Source organism: Sardina pilchardus, chromosome 8 (genome assembly GCF_963854185.1).
Source record: "Sardina pilchardus chromosome 8, fSarPil1.1, whole genome shotgun sequence".
Taxonomy (NCBI): Eukaryota; Metazoa; Chordata; class Actinopteri; order Clupeiformes; family Clupeidae; genus Sardina; species Sardina pilchardus.
This window is the reverse complement of record NC_085001.1, coordinates 29,510,454-29,532,459: the sequence shown is the minus strand read 5'-3', so window position 1 is coordinate 29,532,459 and position 22,006 is coordinate 29,510,454. Positions and strand designations below refer to the sequence as shown.

Below are 22,006 nucleotides of genomic sequence, written 5' to 3'. Positions count from 1 at the left end.
CTGAGGTTGCATCGAAACTTACAGGTGTTGTTGAATTGCAAATATCAGTAAACTTGTATTTTGTCCACAAACCGCTATAACGTTTTAAAGTGTTAAAATATTCTGAACTGGTACCCATTAAAGAGCAGCCAAATTACAATTGCGTAATACGTCGTGACGTCAAACAGTCACAAGACTAGTAGATTGGCCTCGGTCGTTCAGTCACTGGCTGTTGTAGACAACCGTAGTAAGTCGATCACCATGGAGCTCAACGTTGGTACCAGCTCTGTCCGGTTTCTTGGCACATCGAGAGGAAGCAACTAAGTGATTCGTAGACCAGTATAATTGTAGCTCTGAACTTGTTGTTGGGTTTCAGTGAAGAGAGCTTAATCTGTGCGAACCTGGCAGGACTCAGATGTTTTGAGCGTCTCAGCAACATTGGCTAGCTGGTAGCACGCTATCTGACATCTACCGTGAGGTGCTAGCAACCGTGCGGAGCTCCCTAGCCAGCCTTTCGGCAGGTTAGCGGGAGCAGGAGGTCCCCGGGTGATGTTGTCCGTAATCTCTTACGGTAGACTGGTTGCCAGGGCTGTCATCGGCGGTCTTTCCCAAACAGATAGCCGCGATTACAGCCTTGTGACGGCAAGCTTTGGATTTGGGAAGGATTTTCGCAAGGGGATTCTGAAGAAAGGGATGTGCTATGGAGACGACGCTTGCTTCATTGCCCGACACAGATCTGCCGATGTGTTAGGTAAGTTATGCACAGTGGTCAGCTGTCTCATGTTATATTTATTGTTCAGGTTACCTTAATCTTCGTGTATTTACGTTTTACAAGAACGTAACATATGCAGTAGTTGCCTAACATGATGTAAGTTAAACACGTTAACGCTACCAGATATGTAAGGGTTAGCTAGCTAACATTAGCCAATGTTAGATAACTGAAGTCGGGTCATGTTCCTACTAGAATGCCGGGTTAGTGTGCACGTCAACACCAACATATTGCCTCTTGACTTCAAGACAAATGTCACTTCTTCAATATGTTTCCTCTTATTGAGGCTCTTAGACTGAACGCGAAGGACATTCCCAGACAGCGGAACCCCCCTTTCCCAGAGGCCCAACGTTAATATTGGGCTACTTAACTTTATTTAGCGGGCACACTAACGTTATTGTCGTGTGTCTGACAAAGATTATCTTGTGGCGTTCATCTGATTTGACTGATCCTTGATCGTGATCTGGGAAAGTAATACTTTAAATGTTTCAGATGCGCTAAGAAATGAGTGCTCCGCTTACTTAACCGACGTTTACATTGGTGACAAAGTCAAGGTTGATGCTTGATGTCAACCGCACAAACTAACATTAACGTTACCCTTAACTGTTTGTGACTCCATCTAAAGCATGGCTATCTGCGTGTGCCTGGTTTGGTTTTCACTTCATTATTTTGAGGTCGACGCGTGCCACGGACCGTGGGTAAACACGAGCGAGAAGAACCCCTCTTTCGTGGTGGAAAACTGCAGAGCGTGGCGGCGCACGAGTTAGGGGCAAATCAACGTGAGACACAGCTCGCCTGCCCTCAAAGTCGTCTCTAATATAATTAAGGAAATGTGAGCGTAATGTCCAGGGACAAATTAATAAGAGGGTTGGATTTCATTCTGTTCTGGGAAAAGTGCACAGAGACGACATTTAATCTCAACCATCTGGCAACAAAACAATCATGACGTTTTGTCCTGGGGGGGCGTTCTCTGTTTCTTATCCAACCGGCTCAGCGGCTCTGCACGTGACACAGAAAACAGTGCCGTTAAACGACCATATTCACGTTTTATGTGCAACTAAATGGGTTTCCCTTTGTCGAGGAGGTACATTATGTACAGTTCTTTACATTCTGGGAACTATTTTGTGAATTGTTTTGGCCTTTAATGGGCAGAACTAGAATGATGTTTTGTTCACTTGCCTGTACATTTAGAAGGACTGGGATAAAGCCAGCGCGTTTGTTTATGGTTCTTAGAAGGTACTTTTGTCCATAGCTTTGTCACTGGTAGTGTCTGTGTCTGTGTCAGAGAGAGAGTGTGAAAGAGCATTTGAGATGTGAGGATGTTAATTTCACACAGGGTACTTCCATCAAGCAGCCCCAAATAAGCTCTTCTAAATTGCAGGCTGTCTGCAGTCTGCCTGTTGGTGGGCTTTCCACTGTAACATAACCACAGTAGGCTACCATACATTTAACTATGCTGTTCTCAAGCTACAAGGGCCTTCAGAAATCCCAGTGAGTGGATGGTTGGGTTCTATACGAGAACAGTAGGCTTGCACCAAATAAAATGTTGATCTCAAGCAAGGTTAGAGAACACACACTGCACACACACACAGACAGACACACACACACACACACTCACACATATGTCTCAAACTGGTTTAGAGATATCACACACACACACACACACACACACACACACACACACACACACACACAAGTCGGTCCTGCTCTAGTTGGCACACATTTCTTCTCTTCTTACCACAAGCCTGTTTAAGAGATTATTCCAAATTTAAAACACCGGCTTCTTATTGTGTGTGTGTGTGTGTGTGTGTGTGTGTGTGTGTGTGTGTGTGTGTGTGTGTGTGTGTGTGTGTGTGTGTGTGTGTGTGTGTGTGTGTGTGTGTGTGTGTGTGTGTGTGTGTGTGTGTGTGTGTGTGTGTGTGAGAGAGATCTCTAACCTTATTTGAGATCGACATTTTATTTGGCGAGAGCCAGACTCTTCTCGTTCCCTGGTATAGAACCCAACCATCCACTCACTGGGACTTCTTAAGGCTCATGTAGCTTGACCACAGCATAGTTAAATGTATGGTAGCCTACTGTGGTTACATATGCATGTTCTTCCAACAAGTGCAACAAGTCCTGTAAGACATACAGTAGACGACATTCACACCACCCTTGTATCATTGTATAGTGTTGCCTCTGTTATCTTGACTGGCCATCGGAGTTGCAATCTCACAATGCAACTCTGCCGACTCGACTGACAAAGGAAATGAGATAACACACTAATGTGGAAGTCTTCTTGGCAATAAACCCAATTTTTGATTCTGCTACTCCAAGTAAGGTCGAGCCTGACACACCCTCGTCTTTTAAAATGTGTGTGTGTGTGTGTGTGTGTGTGTGTGTGTGTGTGTGTGTGTGTGTGTGTGTGTGTGTGTGTGTGTGTGTGTGTGTGTGTGTGTGTGTGTGTGTGTGTGTGTGTGTGTGTGTGTGTGTGTGTGTGTGTGTGTGTGTGTGTGTGTGAGTCTCCATGGTCTTCAGTGTGAGTCTTGAGCCAGTGACTGTTTTGGGCTGGACCGGGGAAGCCCTCCTTCTATGGTCACGACGCTGTGTGTGTAGTGTATTGTGCTGTGGGAACAGACGAGTGAGATTGCCTTTCAAGGCAAACACACACTCTTAGCGGGACAGAAAGAGCCCTGAGGCTCTCTGCAGTGGGAAGTAAGGGTGCGTCTCTCTCTCCTCACTGTGCTGGGGAGACATGGCCGTCCCCTTGCAGCCCAATGGAGACACGGCCGTCCCCTTGCAGTGGTCAGACCACAGAGTCTGGCCACTTAACTGCTGTGAGGATATCACTCTGCTGCTGTAGAAGTATAGTATAGTATAGTACAGTGTATATACTCTTTTGATCCTGTGAGGGAAATTCGGTCTCTGCATTTATCCCAAATTCGTGATTTAGTGAACACACAGCGAGGTGAAGCACACACTGAGGTGAAGCACACACTAACCCGGAGCAGTGAGCTGCCTGCTCAACAGCGGCGCTCGGTGTGAAGGGCATCTGGCTCACGTTGGTGTACAGTGGGGAAGAGATGGGTGTGTGTGCAGTGCTTGAAGGACACAGAAATTCTGATTGGTGAGCCTCACAGTCCATTGGGGTGGCACAAATTGAAGAGATGTTTGGGACATTGAACTGTATTGCATCAGACCATTCACATTCAAAAATCATATCACAACTCATAATCGCAATCACAGTAAATGTCAGAAAATCATACAGCCCTACTGTACATCGGTATGTATGTTACGGTATAAACACCTCATCTGCAGGCTACACTGTAGCAAACATTTCAAATGAGGCGTCATCGGCGCTAAGCTGGTAAATCATCCATAGCACAGACTGACTTTTATGTATTATTAGAAGTAGCCTGTATTAGAAGTAGCCTGGGCTGGCCTTAATCAGTGAGCGAGAGCTCTGTGTTGACCTCTTGACCTCTGCCAGAGGAGAGCAGTGGCTTTGTTTGCTGTTCGGCTGCATGTGGTTCTGGTGTGCCAGTGTAGAGGTAGTGTCGTATCGTGAGAGATCTGAGATGTCGGCTCCCTCAGTGGTCGGAGGCTCACACACTCACGCATATGGACACACACACACACACACACACACACACACACACACTGCTCTGCAAGTGGTTGGAGACAGATTAGATGTCTGTTGCCCCTTTTTGCCAAAGGAGTGAGATGTGTGTGTTGTCCCTTTTTAGGTAGAGTGAGATGTGTGTGTTCCTTTTTAGGTAGAGTGAGATGCGTGTGTTGCCCCTTTTTGTCAAACGAGTGAGATGTGTGTGAAGTCCCTTTCTAAGTAGTGAGTGAGATGTTTCTGTAGTTCCTCTCTCAGGAGAGTGAGATGTGTGTGTTGTGGAAAAGAAACTGTCCCTGACGGGTATTTTGGACAGGTGTGTGTGTGTTTGTCGCCCCATCATTCTAAAGAGAGACTCTATTTTCAACTGGGCAGGCATGATTCTGTTTTTATTAAATTTGTCACGTCATTAAACCTGTTGAAATGAAAACCGGCAGCCCCCTCCTCTCAGAACACACACACACACACACACACACACACACACACACACACACACTGACCTGGTTGTGACTTTGTTGTGACTGGGTCTCAGAGAAACAGGAAGAGCCTGCGTCTGCGTCAGCTCTGTCTCTCTGGGCCTGGTTGTTCCCAGGTTAGCCTCTCGAGTTGCTAGCGCCTGAGTGCTCACACGGAAGCACCCGCAGCACTAACACACCCGCTACACTGACGTTGCTCGAGTCGTCGCCCCCTGTCTGATTTCCTGTTTGTTTGTTTGTGTGTGTGTGTGTGTGTGTGTGTAGCTATGTGTTTTTACACTCACAGCACCAATTGTTCCTCTCAAGAGAACACACCACAGCTGCAAGACGGCTCACTAACCACTGAGAGTGATGTCAGCATCTTGAACACACACACACACACACACACACACACACACACACACACACACACACACACACACACACACACACACACACCCACACACACACACACACACACACACACACACACACACACACACACACACACAGTGCCTGTCTGCCACAGCAGATGTACAGGACACCGAGTTCAGAATGAGGGACCCAGTGGGAGTGTCTGACAAACAGTGTTTGTAAATCTCCCCCAGTCTTTCAGTAGTATTGCATAACACACACACACTATCTACATTCTTTGAATCAAAGAGCCGGTAGACAAAGAATGCACAGAATAGTTCAGCAGGTGTAGTGGAGCAGTAGACTGCGACTTATTTCCCTCCACAAATCACCCCTGGGCCCCAACATTCTCCATCTTCCTAAGCACGGGGCCCCAATATTCTCCATCTTCCCCACTGCTTCTCTTGTGTGTTACCTGCGCATAATGTTACATGATTACTAGATGCAGCCTAATGTACTGTGTGTGTGTGTGTGTGTGTGTGTGTGTGTGTGTGTGTGTGTGTTACTGTATGTGGGCCGTTTTCAGTACATATGCCTACCCCATGTGTTAGTGTGACATGTTACCTGTGATATGATAACTCACCAGTGTGTGTGGTGTTCCCTGCAGGTGTGGCAGATGGCGTTGGCGGTTGGCGTGACTACGGCGTGGACCCCTCCCAGTTCTCGGGCACGCTGATGAGGACGTGTGAGCGTCTAGTGAAGGAGGGTCGCTTCATGCCCAGCAACCCCGTGGGCATACTCACCACCAGCTACTACGAGCTCCTGCAGAACAAAGCCCCTCTCCTCGGTCAGTGTGTGTGTGTGTGTGTGTGTGTGTGCGTGTGCACTTCATGACCACCACCTACTACAAGCTCTTGCAGGGCAAAGAGCAAATCCCCTCACCTCTGTGTGTGTGTGTGTGTGTGTATGTATTTATATATATATTTATATATGTATATATATATATGCGTGTGCGTGCGTGCGTGTGTGTGTGTGAGGGCGAGCGAGGAAGGACTGTATGTAGCACTGTGCATCGGAGTATATGTCTACCGTAATTTCCTGTGTATTAGCCACATTGGGGACAGTGGTCAATGCAAGTGAAAAGAAACAAAACCAAGTTAATACCATATTAACTGTCCCTGTGTACTAACCTTATAGCTGAAGAAATGTAGCAAAATAAATGTATAAACTGCAGCTAATACAGTAATTTCCCGCATATAAGCTGCATTGTGTATAAGCCGCAGGACAGTTTTTATGCAAGTTAAAAGAAACAAAACCATATCAACACCATATTAATTGCCCCTGTGTACTAACCTCATAGATGAAGAAATTTTGCAAAATGAATGTATAAGCCGCGGCTAATAGTCGGGAAATTACGGGTAGTTAAGAAATTACGGTGCGTGTCAGAGAGGGTGTGTGTCTATGTGTGAGTAAAAGAGCAGGAAAGACTGTATGCAGGGGTGTGTGTGTGTGAGAGAAGGTGTGTGTGTGTGTGTGTGCGTAACTGTGCGCGTCAGGTTCATGTTTACTATGGGCTCTCTGAGGCCCTGTGTGTTTGTACTGTGCGATGCTGCGCTGAGCTGCTGAACTTTGCTTTTTAAGCTCTCGAGGAACACAAAAATGCTGATGGGTAATCGGTCTGAACTGCTTAGTGGACAGTCTGCACCCATGACTGTATATAGTCATGGGTCTCTGCACTTTGCACACAACCGTGTGTGTGTGTGTGTGTGTGTGTGTGTGTGTGTGTGTGTGTGTGTGTGTGTGTGTGTGTGTGTGTGTGTGTGTGTGTGTGTGTGTGTGTGTGTGTGTGTGTGTGTGTGTGTGTGTGTGTGTGTGTGTGTGTGTGTGTGTGTGTGTGTGTGTGTGTGTGTGTGTGTGTGTGTGTGTGTGTGTGTGTGTGTGCGCCCAAAACAGTTCAGCGCACAAGAGGAGGGCTCGGCTTCGGCCTGCCTGCAGCAGGTAAACACAGAGCTGAAGTGCTAAAGTGAGAGTCTCCTCTCAGAGTAGAGGAGGTGAAGGCTGCATAGGACTGAGGAGGTGAAGAGAGGAAGGCTGCATAGGGCTGAGGAGGTGAAGAGAGGAAGGCTGCATAGGACTGAGGAGGTGAAGAGAGGAAGGCTGCATAGGGCTGAGGAGGCGTAGAGAGGAAGGGAACGAGATGGGGATAAACAGACAGAGGGTGAAAGACAGGCCACAACACACACACACACACACACACACACACACACACACATTCTCCAGTAACCGCATTATGAGTCACCAGTAGCTCCCCAAAGACTGGCGTGAGTTAAGACTCGGGGTGAGACGCACCCTCCCTGCCCTGACCCCTCCCCTCCCTCCGCTCCTCTGTTTCCCTCCTTCTATCGCTTCACTCCCTCTCCTTTCTTCTCTTTCTCTTTCCTACTCTCTCTCTCCTCCTCTATCCTTCCCTCCCTCTATCCATCCTTCACTCCCTCTCTCTTCAACCCTCTTTCCCTCCCTCTCCCTCCTTCTCTCGCTCCCTCTTTCCCTCTCTACCTCTGTCCCTCTCCATCTTTCTCTCTCTCTCTCTCTCCCTCCCTCCCTCCCTCCGTGTGTGTGTGTTGTGCCGGCCGGTTGGCGTGGCAGCAGGCAGCGCGTGCAGGAACATGTGGACTCACACAAACACTCGCCTGCAAAAGAATTCACCCTGCGCCACTGCCAGCGCCTGTACATTTCCATGTGGAGCTTCCCCCGTGTGTGTGTTGTGTGTGTGTGTGTGTGTGTTTGTTAGACCTTATGGGATATGACTGGTTTGGTTTAAAGGGATTTACCCAGGAATGATGCGTGTGTGTGATTGTGCTGTGAGTTTGGTTGTGGTGTGTTTTGTTGTTACTGGGCCTTATGGGAATTGGCTGATTGGAAGAGGTTGAAGGGATTTGTGCAGGGTTGGAATCCCGGGCTGTAATTGTGTTTGAGTGGAGGAGAAGAGAAGAGGAGAGAGGGTTGAGTGAGTGCAGTGTTCTGAGAGAGAGAGAGAGAGAGAGGGAGAGAGAGAGGGAGAGATGACTCACCCGGCCAGCAGCCAGAGGAATCTAAGAGGAAGAGGAAGAAAGAGAAGGAACAGAGAGGAGGAGCGGGGGAAAAAAGAAAAAAAAAACACCTCATTGTGTTTCTGCACTGAATCAGCGAGCATGATGGGAAGTTCAGGAAAGGAGGCCTGGGGCAGAACACGGCTCTTCCTGTCTTGGCCTCGACTGCTGTCAGTCGGAGACGCTGGACGAGGAAGAACACTTGATTTTAGCTGACATTGAACCTGCTGGAACCGGTTCATCGGTTCAGCTTCTATGCAAATGTTTGTTCGGTGGAAGTCCCTGATGCCACAGATGTGCTCAATGCATTCAGCACCAAGCACAGGTGACCTCAGTAGTGTGTGTGATGTAACTTGCAGGGGTAAACAGTGGCAGTGGTGGCGTAGGGGCTAAGTAGCTGGGCTAGCATGTAGTAGTAGTTTAGTGGCCAAGGAGCTGGGCTCGCATGCAGTAGAAGTGTAATGTTTAAGGAGCTGGGCTCGCATGCAGTAGAAGTGTAATGTTTAAGGAGCTGGGCTAGCATGCAGTAGTGTAGTGGTTAAGGAGCTGGGCTAGCATGAGGTAGTGTAGTGGTTAAGGAGCTGGGCTCGCATGAGGTAGTGTAGTGGTTAAGGAGCTGGGCTAGCATGAGGTAGTGTAGTGGTTAAGGAGCTGGGCTAGCATGCAGTAGTGTAGTGGTTAAGGAGCTGGGCTAGCATGAGTTAGTGTAGTGGTTAAGGAGCTGGGCTCGCATGAGGTAGTGTAGTGGTTAAGGAGCTGGGCTAGCATGAGGTAGTGTAGTGGTTAAGGAGCTGGGCTAGCATGAGGTAGTGTAGTGGTTAAGGAGCTGGGCTAGCATGCAGTAGTAGTGTAATGGCTTAGGAGCTGGGCTAGCATGAGGTAGTGTAGTGGTTAAGGAGCTGGGCTAGCATGCAGTAGTATGGTTAAGGAGCTGGGCTCGCATGCAGTAGTAGTGTAATGGCTTAGGAGCTGGGCTAGCTAGTAATGGTGAAGGAGCTGGCTAGCATGAAGTAATAGCATAGTGGCTAAGGTCCCAGCTTTCACCATTGTGCCCTTGAGCAAGGCACTTAACCTCAAGTTGCTCTGAGGAGAATGTCCCTTGTAATATCTTGTCATATAGTTGACATAGTAAGTGGCTTTGGATAGAACATGGATATAAACATGGAGAGGTTCTGATATATTGACTCTGGACAAGCAGTATGGATATGATGGAACATGTTTGTATTGAGTTGAGGGAGTTTGTTGTGATGCTGTTTGTGATGTTATGAAGTGTGTTGTGTTCCAACTTGCTCCTTCTGACTCCTTTATCTCCTGCTTCTTCTGATTCCTTTATCTCCTACACACACACACACACACACACACACACACACACACACACTCACTCTGTTTCTTTCCCTGTCTTTCACTCACTCTGTTGGTAGCACTAGGGTGTTGTCGTTCAAAAGCCTAATTGTCCTCTCCTGCCCCCCGTACTGTAGGCAGCAGCACGGCGTGCATCGTGGTGCTGGACCGGCAGAGGCACCGGCTGCACACGGCCAACCTGGGCGACTCGGGGTTCCTGGTGGTGCGCGGGGGGGAGGTGGTGCACCGCTCGGACGAGCAGCAGCACTACTTCAACACGCCCTTCCAGCTGTCCATCGCCCCGCCAGAGGCCGAGGGAGCCGTGCTCAGCGACAGGTCAGTCCTACGCACACACACACACACACACACACACACTCTCTCACAGGGGCTCTCTCTCTCACACACACACACACACAGTCGTGCACGTCTATAATGCTCGCAGCATGCTTACCCACACTCCTACATCCTCATATGCATTCTAACAAGCCTACTTAACACACACTCAGGATTAGCCTCCCTGTGTTAGAGTGGAGTGGAGTGAGTTTTGTGTTTAGCTCAACTGCGTGCTCCGTGTCCAGGAGCGGGAAATGGGGTCAGTGCTGGCTGGTATTATAGCACTGAGCTGCGTCATGGTGTGTGTGTCTGTGTCTGTGTGTTTGATGGCTTCTTTGAGCTCCATATATTTAATAATATTGAAGGCTTTGCATGAAACTGTCCTGTAATCTGTGCTGTGTCCATCTGTCTCAGTGCGTCGTCCTTTTTTTCTTCTTCTTGTGGAGTTCTTTTCAGTCATATTCATCAAACTCTGTCCAGCTTAAACCTTAAGTCACCTCGTGATCTTGGGACTCCAACACACACACACACACACACACACACACACACACACACACACACACACACAGAGAGACACACACGTACACACACGTAAAAGTCACCTCAAGTGATCTTAAGACATACACACATACCTCACCTCACCCTAACACACACACACACACACACACACACGTCATCATGTGATGTCGGGACCCCAACTCGGGTCACGTCTGTAAAGGCTGGTTCATAGACGCATGTCAGGGGTCCTAGCGCCTCCCTTATTCTGTGTGGGTCATTGTGTTGAAGCACAGCATTTTTACGTTTTGAAGAAAATCTTGCATAGTGTACCTTAAAACTAGAGTGATCTTAGCTGTGTGTGTGTGTGTGTGTGTGTGTGTGCGTGCGTGCGTGTGTGATCCTGACGTGAATAAGGAGGAAGCATAAATGTAAGCATATGTCCTCCGTGACCCAGCAGCATGTTGTGGATATGAGGCCCCGGCAGGACCAGGAATGCGCTCTGCAGGAGGTCATGTGCCTTACTCTCGGCCGTCCGCCAAGATTGCCCGATCAGGATTAGAACTCTTGGCGCGCGATTATGATGTCACAGACAAGAAGGGGGCAGCTGTGGCCATGTGTTGCTGCTCCTCGTTGCTGAGGCGTGCCAGGTGCTCTCTAAGGGTGTGTGTGTGTGTGTGTGTGTGTGTGTGCGCGTGCGCGCAGCTTGTCTAAACGCTGAAGGAGAGCAGCAGTAAAGTCTGGAACTTTGCCATTTGGGGTGTGTGTTCAAAGTTTAATCCCATATGGGGCGGACCAGGGGGCCTTTGCCTCGTCAGCCAATCCTGGCCGTGTGTGTGTGTGTGTGTGTGTGTGTGTGTGTGTGTGTGTGTGTGTGTGTGTGTGAATTCTGGAGAGTGATTATTTTGAGCCACCTCACGTGTGCGCTGCTTGTCCTTGGGCCTTGCCGCCTGTGAGGGTGTGTGGAGGCCTGGCTGTGAACCCTGTGATGTTGAAATGGGAACTCCAGCGGGTCCAGCGGGTCGCTCGGTTGGTCGGGGGCAAAGGTGAGGGACAGCGTGCACGTCAGCGTTCTCGTGGCAACGTCGTCATCAGAGACACCGCCACGGTGACGCTTCCTAGGCGGCGGTTCATGAAAGACCAGAGAACACACACACACACACGCTACACTACGATGACTACGAGAACACACACATAGGCTATACCATGCCAATCATAACCTTGGTATAGTGGGGGAAGTCTATAGGAGAACACACACACACACACGCTACTCTACGCAGCGCCCTGGTCTCGTGTGAACAACCTGAGCACAGACGTAATGAGACGGAGGAGAAATTCACACACTCTCTCACACACACAATTATCCCAGGCCTTGTTGCATTTAGTGGAAATACGTGTGTGTGTGTGGGTGTATGTAAAGTGTCCCCAGTGCTATAATTTGGTGAGCTGGACGGTGGAGAAGAGTGAGAGAGCCACACTCAGACACACACACATACATACACACACACACACACACACACACACATACACACACAGAGCTCAAACACACAACACAGAACACACACGTTCACATAATCAGAGATACAAATGCAAACACGCACACACTCAGAGACACATACACACACTCACTTGGCATTGTTACAGATGGAAGAGAGGGGAGTTTAAAACAGGCAGATTGTGTGAGGTGACCGTCATCACTCAGGGCCTGTACCTGTGTCCCCTCCGCGGTTGTGTGTGTGTGTGTGTTGAAAGCATCATGAATTTAGAAAGGGTAGAATGGACATTGATAAGCAACTTGACATTGTTCACACTGACGGCATAAGCATTTGAACAAATCACAACTTCTACAACAGCATTATTTTATAAAAGTTGTTATGTTTTTAAATATGCAATGCCCAATGTGGCTGGGTTTTTCCGTTGCCATGGACACAGTGCCAGCAGCATGCCGTCTCCCCTTTCGGTTGAACTCTCAGCACACGAGGAAGGTTGGTCAGCTGGCCGGCCACCTGCAGGTGACACCGGAATGTCACACAGACACACACACACACACACACACACACACACACACACACACACACACACACACACACACACACACACACATATGGATGCACATAAACACAGTCAGCACACATAAACACACACACACACACAGTCACAAATACATACACACTCACACACGCAGGGCCCAGCAGCCTTCCAGGAACTCCATCTGACACCAGCGCTGCACTCCATGGCCCTGCATGCCACGCCGTTCCCAGCGTGCCGAGCGATGATACCGACCCTCACATTACCCCCACCCCCCCTTAGGGAGCCCTCCTCCCGGCTCCCCCCCACCACGACCCTCCTCTCTGGGGCCACAGATCACAGAGAGCAGGCCGGAGCCGCGGGGTAGTGGAGATGTTTCACCTCCCCAGCAACCCGGGCTGCTTTTATTACGGCCAGTGTGTGGGTTTGAGAGTGGGGGCTTCCGTTCACTAATGTGAACCTGCAGCAGGTTATGGAGAGTCATTAGGGGAAAGCTAACCTCAAGCTAGCGCGCACACACACACACACAGACACACACACAGTCACACACACTCTGCAGCACACTCCTGCAGATTCTGGAGAGCGTTTCTTTGCCTTTGTGCTTGTATGTGTGTGTGAGATGACTGTTGGGTATTCCTGCCAGTTCTTTAGTTTATTTTGACGGCAGCTCCATGGAGAATGTCAAATCAGTAACGCATCAGATAAATGACTTAAGCGGCTCCGCTAGTTGTGTATTTGTTTGCAAAGGTTGCCAGTGGCTCTGCAGGGCTACACAATGTTCCCCACAGTAATCAGCATGCATAAACACAGTGCAGCCCGAGTTCAGGGTCCTTCGGCCCGCGTTCAACCACGCTGAACATTGGGCTGGGACTGCTGCACCGCCGCACCATGATTAAATTTAACAATGCAGCTGAACTTCATTCCCAGCTCTGTGTGCGTGTGTGTGTGTGTGTGTGTGTGTGTATGTCTCTGTCTATGTGTGTGTGTGTGTGTCTGTTTACTTGATTCTAAAGTCTCGAGCCAAGCTGATGCACGCCACTGGCCCAGTCCGTGTCGCACTGCTCTCTCTTAACTCCTTGCCGTCACGGCACTCCGCCCCGGCACATTGAGCTGCTCCAATCAGGAACATTTCATTCCTCCATAGTGTTCTGTGTTAAAGAACATTTCATTCCTCCATAGTGTTTCCCGCATTAAAGAACATTTCATTCCTCCATTGTGTTCCGTGTTAAAGCGTCATACCCGAGTCAAAGGAGTGGAGTGCATTAGCAACTGGCCTGATCATGGTCAGCCGTGGTGCCTGAATTCAGGCTTGAGCTCGGCCATGTACGATGTCAAGAAAGGCTATTCTCTGTATCGTCTTTGGATGTATTTGATCATTTCAGGCACAGATAATTTCCTGTCCATCAGCCCTGATTAGCAGGAGAAAAGACGGTATCAAGGAAATTATATAATAATAATAATAATAATAATAATAATAACAATATGGATCAGTGACTGTAACAAGGGAAATAATAGTACAGCAATTTCCTGTGTATACTGTAAGTTGCAGGACAGTGTTTTATAAGTCAAAAGAAACAAAACCATATTAATACCACAGTAACTGCCCCAGTGTATTAACCTCATAGCCGAAGATTGTTTTTCAAAATCAACAGACACGTTGTAGCTAATAGTTGGGAAGTTATGGTAATGGCTGTAGTCATCAGTAAGTGACTGAAGAGGCTGTAGAATCTTGCCAGTCAGTATAATCTTTTACTGAAACTGCATGGCCTAGCTGATCCCAGAAAGCTTGACAAACTGGTGCAAGTGGATTGGTTAAAGCATAATGGGAGATTTGAGTGCTGCTCTACGAATCAGAATCGACCGAGTCTGGAAACATTGTCCTTTATCTGTCTACATATGCAGTTTTATCTGAAGAGGCAGGTTCACGTTAGGTAACCCAGCAATGAATAGGACTGGCACAGTGAGTAAAAGAGGATCTCAAACACACACCCACACACACTAAACCCACTGCTGTGGTGGAGCTCGTGGAGGAGGGAGCAGGAGAGGAGATTAATCCCAGTTTCGTAAGGCCCTGACTGGGGCATATCCCCCGCTGGGTCCCTGGCATGATCTGCAGGCTGGAGGCCGGCGGTGCCCTGCAGACAAGGTGCAGGTGTGGCTATTTAATGCCCTTGCAACCTGGTTCCAATGACCTGGATGTGTGTGTGTGTGTGTGTGTGTGTGTGTGCGAGAGAGAGAGTGTGATCTCTGTAGTGACCTGCTGTGTGTGTGTGTGTGTGTGTGTGTGTTCTCTGTAGCGACCTGCAGGGTGTTTGTGTGTGATATGTGAAGTGACCTGCAGGGTGTGTGTGTGTGTGTGTGTGTTGGATCCTGATTAGCTCTGATTATATAGCTCAGGAGCGGAACAGCCAAGTGGGAGAGTGCTGCTGCTCTCTTGACGGTTGTGTGTGTCAGGTATCCAAAACAGAAAATGTTTGAGATGGTTGCCAAAAGCAGCCATCTGAAAAAGTGTGTGTGGACAAGAGAGATTGTGTGGTGTCTAAATGTGTGTTTTGGATAGCTTGTGAGCAAAAGAGATTGTCTGTGGGCATTAATTTTAATCACATTTAATCCGTCAACAATTATGTCCAAAAATGTTACACTCCATCTGTAAGCCTCTTTAGTTGTCAACAAATGTCACAATGCAAACTCTCGACAGTCACTAGACTGCTAATGTTGGGCTCGAACTCTCTACTTTATGCTAGTGTTGAGCTTTAACTGTGCTAACATTGAGCTCTAACTCTGCTAACGTTATTGCTAATGTTGGACTCTAACTCTGTACTAATGTTATGGCTACCGTTGGACTCTAACTCATTAACTAACTGTGCTAACATTTTTGCCTGTGTGCTCTGTCTGCTCCACAGTCCCGACGCTGCAGACAGCTCGTCCTTTGACGTCCAGCTTGGCGACATCATCCTCACGGCCACAGACGGTCTCTTTGACAACATGCCTGACTACATGATCCTGCAGGAACTCAAGAAGCTCAAGGTGACAAACCTCCTCTGCGCTGTCTGTGTGTTGTACAGTACTGTATGGGTGCCTCTCATTTGGTCTTTTATACACTCTCCCTTCCTTCCTCGATCCTTGTCCTCACTGATCTAGATAAAGAATGATGGGGCGGTAACAATGGGATAGTCTATCCATTGTTCGTTATAGATAAGTGTGAATGCCCCTCGAGGACCGAGCATTGAGGATCGAGGAGAGAGTTTGAGAGCCACCCTGTGTGTGGAGGGCTATATTGTCTGTTATGTGTTTGTGTGTTCAGTGTGTGTGTGTAAATAGTTGGCCATCATGTGCTGTGTTTTAGTATTTTGTGGGCTTCGTGCTTGCAAGTTGGTATGCTAAATGTGAAATGGCTTGTACTTTGTTGACTGTTTTGCAGTGTCTTCCAAGTCTGTTCTGCCTTAAACTCTATGTTAAGTATTGAGGTTGCACTGTAATTTGACCCAAGACTGTATTTGGTAGACAAGCCTCCATCTTGTCCGGCACTGCTATGCAATTTGTAGAACACCCTTTCTAACACCCAGGTCGTTTGTGCAACAATTGAAGGGATTTTTTTGTTGTTGTTTTTTTACAAGATGAGGAGAGACATTTTTAAACCTTAAGGAGTGGTTGTGCAACCGAATTTGTTTGTAAGTTTTAAGGGAAACTCTTAACTTAAAGTGCGTCGTGCAACCGGGTCCTGATATGCAATTTGGTAATAACACCCTTGTGTGTCCTCTCACAGAACACCAACTACGAGAGCATTCAGCAGACGGCGAAGAGCATCGCCGAGCAGGCGCACGTCCTGGCCTACGACCCCAACTACATGTCTCCCTTCGCACAGTTCGCCTGCGACAACGGCCTGAACGTCAGAGGTAACCACCAAACCCAACCCCACCCAACACAAACAATGAATGCATCTGTTGTTATTGTCCTTTTTTTTTGCGACGGGGAAGTTGTGAAAGAGAGACTACTGCCAACCGTGACTGACTGACTGTGGTGGTGGTTGGGGTTAATGACCATCACAAGGGAAAGTCTGTAGGCACGGCATGCCATGCCGATGCCAATGCCGTGAGAGTGGCACAGACCGCAGCAGCAGCACGAGGCGGAGGCACTTGATGATGTCTGACTCATCTGCCTGAAGTGGTTTATTTAGCCCGGGCTGGTAGAGGAGCCCGCGGCACCAAACAATGAGAGGCGTCAGTGAAGCAGATGCCCTTGGGGAATGCCAGCCTTTTCCTGGCATTGTCTCACACACTGACCCTCTGTCTCGCGTGTAACAGATATACACACACTTCTGTTTCATGTGACGCTGACGCACACACACACACGCACACCTCTGTTTTTCGTTTCTTTACAACCCTGGCCCACTGTTTTATGTGTCTTATTGTGTGTTGTGTCCCTTTTCCAACAGGAGGGAAGCCTGACGACATTACCGTGCTGCTGTCTATTGTGGCGGAGTACACGGACTAGCGGCGGTCTGGTGGTCGGCTCCGACCCCTTGGCTTCCTCTGGGCGCTGGAATGACTACTCGCTCGGGTCCACTGGACTCGTTTCCTGCAGGCAGGATCTGGGACTACTATTGGTCAGCTCGCGCACTTGCCCTCGCTGCACTGGTGTTTTTTGGTAGTGCTTTTTTTTTTTTTTTTTTCGGCACGCCCCCTGTTCCTATTTTCTCAGTCCACGCCACACCACATTGCCTCATGGTGTGCCCCCCGCACCTCCCCCTCTCCCTCAGTAAAGCTCCCTCCTCTTTACCACCACCAACACCCAACACTGGCATCTCTTGAGTGCCCAGCCCAACCCAGCACAAAGCTGGTCCCATTGGTCCCTTTGGGGCTCTCTTCTCAGCTCTCTGAAGGTGCAGAAGCAGGTTGGTCAGAGTTGAGGATGTTGTTGGTCAGACTGAAAGGTGCGCCCATGTTGCAGTGCCGTCTTTAGTTCAGTGTCCGTGCTTTTTGAACGTATGCAAGACGGAAAGGAGAGGAGAAGCTTAGAGGGTAGGTAGGACGGGGCAGGGAGACGTCACCATGACGCCAGGGGTTCTGGAGATGGTGGGTGTTGATATGCATCTATGCACGAATGGACAGAGTGCTGAAAGGGAGATGTCCTCAGATATGACGACTTCAACATGGCAATGCCTTGGCTTGCTTATCCTCTACTCTGGAAAACACACACACACACTCACAGACCGTGGTTTCTGTGGCGCCTCCTTGCTCCAGGGATTGGCGGCAACCAGGAGAACTGATTAGCGTGTACGCACACACACACCCACTGCTGCCAGAAGAGCTGATTGGAGCTAAGCTTTGTGAGCATCCGCTGATGTCTGCCCTGCTTGGCCAGAGTTGCCTGGAGGAGGAGGAAGAGCTGAAAGCAGCCCCAAAGTCACTGGAGAAGCCCATTATGGCCAATACATACATGTAGAACCAGTCCAAAAACAAATAAGTCGTCTAGATATAACTATCAACGGATCTACCCCGGACTTCAAGCAGGTCCAGAGACCCAGAACAGGATGACCTGAAGCGCAGGAGAGGAGAGCACCAGAATCAGAACAAGATCCACATCAGGCGTGGGGCCCGAGGTCTGGGGCAGATCCGTCATCCGGAACCTTCTGGGAGTCCAGTAGTGTGTTAGACGTTGAGCAGGTGATGCCAGAGCTGGTTCCGCATCGCAGGGAAAAGCCTCGAATCGCCAGTAGCAGCGAGCGATGTGTGCGTGTGGTGTACCGTCTCTGTGATCTCTTGAGGACAGTAGAAAGAATGATGTGTGAAAGCGAGTATGTGAAAAAAATAAATTGTACATGATTTTATTTTATGGCGGAGCAGCAGAGTTACAAAAAAAAAAAAAAAAAAAAAAATCCTGCTTGTGTTTATGAAAATCTGACATTCAGGGTCCAGGACAAGGCAACACGTGGGGAGGCTCTTTCGTTGGGAAAGGAATGGGATTTTATACTTTTTTTTCCCCCTTTGTTTTTGTTCTTTTGGTAAGAAAAATATTTATGGTGTCAGAATAGAGGAGAGAGAAGAGGAGACGAGTGAAGATCGTCTCTCGTGTGTTTGGCTTGGGAGGTGTCCAGGACAGGGCAGGGGGACGGGGAGGGGGGGTGCAGTGATTCCCTCCCTCCTGCCAAGCAGCACTGTGTGGGAGATGGTTCATATGCTTTGAAGGGTGTTAGTGTACTGAGTGTGTGTGTATGTGTGGGGTGGGGTATGGTTGTGTGTGTGCTTGAGGTGGTAGTGTTGTGACGGTCAATGCTTTTGAGTGAGTCAGAGGCAGAAACTAAGAGGGTGTGTGTGTGTAGCATCCTTAGCACAGGGGAGTAATGTTAATGCAATGAAGAGTTTTTTGTCTTTCTTTTCTCTCTCTCTCTCTCTCTCCCCCCCTTCTTTGTGAATGTTGAGGTGTACACAGTTAACGCACAAAGACAAATGCTAGCATCTGTGAATGCTTATCGTGTATATCTGTACTGATGGCGCAGATGACTTAATAAAGGTTTATTTTTGCTACTTCCTGGGTAATTTAATCACACATAGCGCCCACCCCCTCCCTCCCTCTCGGCTCTGCACTGCTGTTGTCAAACCACTCAGCTCTAGATACCCTTCGCCAACAACCAAGTAAAGTAGAACCGCTCTCCTATTTCCTACCAAGTCAATTATGCCCACTCACTAGGCCCGGTGAGCTCGGAGTTAATGTGCCTTCTGATGGAATCTTGCCCACACACTGACGTCTATGTTTACCACCCAAAACCCTCCCCAAAAATGAATGATGGGGGGGGGGGGGGGGGGGGCTGTTCCTCACAGGCGTTTCGTAGAGCAGACGGGCTTGGCCGTGCCTTGACTACTGCAGTGGACTAAGAGCGCCGTAGTTTTTACTGATGTGGCGGTCAGGCCTCCTAGAGAGGTCATTACCTAAGGCATGACGCAAGCCCTGCTCCTCAACCAATCAACACTGAGATACTTGATCAATTCTGCGTTCATATGTTCTCGTAAAAAACAATAGTCAATAACCTTCCCCCTCTCTTCGCTCTGTAGAATGCCTTGATACAAAAACACTTACTGTACTTCCTGTATACTTGGTGATGCATTCTGGGAAGGGGCACGTGCAGCAGCATGCATGGCGTAACTACTTAGTGACTACACTGGCCCGCGATGTCATCCGTCTCTGGGGAAGTGTGTGTTGTGAAACAGGTGTGGCCATACTTCAGGGCTTGGGACTACACACACACACACACGAGCAGGCCCTCAGCAGTAAGTAACAACAGAAACATACTCGTACTGGCCAACCCTCTACACGGCGAATTCAAACTTTCCAACCACACACTCAACTAATTAAGATATAATTCATTCCCTTAAAACAACTGTTTCGTTGGCGAGCTTAAGCATCTCTGACAATTTTTCTCGCACACTTCCAGAAGCAAAACAGCTAGTGCTGTGCGACCAAATTAAGATCTGAACCTGTCACACACACACACACACACACACAGCTAGCCTGCCTGAAGGATCCAGTAATCTGTAATCAATCTGAACAGTGAGCTACCTGGGTTCTGCCAAAACCGCCCTGCTTTTGGTAGTGCTAGTTTATGTGGAGCTGCACTTGCGCACAAGTCAAGACTACAGGCTTTGGAGTAGAATAGTAGTACGACACTTAAGGGTTTGGTCAAATTGCATGCATTCACACGTCCTCAGACCCCAAGGGAGACGGGCAGTCCCACATTTCAAATCAGTCCTATGGAGGACCACAGGTGTCACTTCAATGGCAAATAAAGATGGATAATTTGCCATTTTAAACAGTGCTGAAAAAGAGATAATTTACAAAAAGTATTTTTGTAAATTAATTATTAAATGATCAATAAATACTCTTAATTTTAAAAAGTGATTTGAAAACATAATTGCAAGATATTTTTGCTTTTCCATTTTGCCATTGGCACCTGTTGTCCCCCATAGTCCAGGAGACTCCAGAGTAGAAGAGCTAGCCTCTCTTTTCTTCTAATGGGGGAAGGTTGGAGCTTCGCAATCAAGCTACTTTAGGTCTCATTTTTTCAAAATCATCCAAAACAAAATTGTGTTCATGTGTGCGTGCGTGCGTATGACCATACTAGAAGGGTATGTGTGAGATTCATCAATGCAATTTCTGTACATATGTTTTTGATGCTGTATATTTAAATAAATATCTTAGTATTTATTAAATACTTGTGCTGTGTCTCACTCCTGTAGATGTGTGTGTGTGTGTGTGTGTAGTGTGGTGTGTGTGTATGAGTGTCAGGTTTGTGGATTTTGGTTGATGGTGCTGTGGGGTGTACACGTGTTTGCGGTACGGTGTGTGTTTTGAGTGTGTGTGTGAGTGAAGCCTTGCTGCAAAATAACATTTCCTCAAACCGTATCCGCCCACAGGTATTGCCACTGGAACACCAATGGGATAGAAGGATTGGGAGACACACACACACACACACACACGTGCATGCAGGCATGAGTAGGGTGGTCCATTCTGGAAAACACACACCCTGTCCTGTTTTGACACAGAGATGAGTCACACTGACAGAGAAGACAGACAGTCTGCTGCATGTGTGTTTAGGTACGTGTGTGTGTGTGTGTGTGTGTAAAAATGTGTCTATGTTTGAGCACATTCCTCAGCGAAACGTGAGACTCGCTTCAGTGAACACATAACACAAGAAAGCAGTTCATAAAAACATACTTTCATGCACAGACACACACACACACACACAAAAGTAGTTCTTATGCAACTCCTGAAAATCTCATCCCAGTATGAGTTTTACTGCTGGCCCCAGGGCCTCTTGAGAGGAGCGTGCGAGTGTGCTGGTATAAACACAGGCGTTCCCCTCCAAGCCACCAAGACACACTGAGCAGAACAACCTTGACAATGACGTGCAATAAGGGAATAACTTAACAACGCACGTTTAGGAATTTACCAAATCTGCACTGGATTGAGGCACTAAAAACACAAACCAACATGAACTTGCAGTTGAAGCTTAACACAAGCTTTCCAGTGTCCATTCCTTTGTGAGGTCTGTGTGTGTGTGTGTGTGTGTGTGTTACTCTTCTGTTGTGCGTGTTTGCCCTCTGTCATCTGCAATCTCGTCCTCAGTGTCGCTGGCACATGCCAGGCTGGGTAAAGCCGACGGACTGGCATCTGGGTTCTGCACGCACAGGGCGCCAAACAGGAGCGCGCAAACCTGCAGACACACACACACACACACACACACACAAACACTGTCATCATCCTAACATTATCCACACAATGCCAAAAACCTGTTCAAGACACTTGTTTCCATAGTGATGTGAAGTGCACTTCAACAAGAAGGACAGCGCTAACTGTTTCCACAAGGAGCACAGTGGGCCCCAACTGAAAATGTACTGGCTGGTTGCACATGTGCGACTGGATGAAAAATTCAGTCGCACACACTCAAATGTTGTCGCAGTCTGGAGCCCTGAAGGACCTGTTTGCTTTGCTTTTTCCCTCTGATTAAATACTCAAGTGGTCGTACAGTAGAGTGATTACTGAGGCGATCTTCTATCATGCAAAC

At 48.2% G+C, this 22,006-nt stretch overlaps 2 protein-coding genes across 2 annotated transcripts in view; one reads left to right on the top strand and one right to left on the bottom strand.

Annotated features, from left to right (window-relative positions):
- Positions 1 to 210: 210 nt before the first annotated feature.
- pptc7a (protein phosphatase targeting COQ7 a) lies at positions 211 to 18,972 on the top strand. The gene is made up of 6 exons (XM_062543536.1): positions 211 to 730; positions 5,826 to 6,005; positions 9,726 to 9,924; positions 15,348 to 15,471; positions 16,211 to 16,340; positions 16,880 to 18,972. The coding sequence occupies exons 1-6, from the start codon at positions 529 to 531 to the stop codon at positions 16,936 to 16,938; spliced, it is 894 nt and encodes a 297-aa protein (XP_062399520.1). The 5' UTR covers positions 211 to 528; the 3' UTR covers positions 16,939 to 18,972.
- Positions 18,973 to 21,376: 2,404 nt separating this feature from the next.
- rad9b (RAD9 checkpoint clamp component B) overlaps positions 21,377 to 22,006 on the bottom strand; it is an 18,657-nt gene continuing 18,027 nt past the window's right edge. The window contains exon 11 of the mRNA XM_062544100.1: positions 21,377 to 21,655. Coding sequence (XP_062400084.1) covers positions 21,515 to 21,655 — 141 coding nt within the window. The 3' untranslated portion in view covers positions 21,377 to 21,514. The remainder of the gene's footprint in view (positions 21,656 to 22,006) is intronic.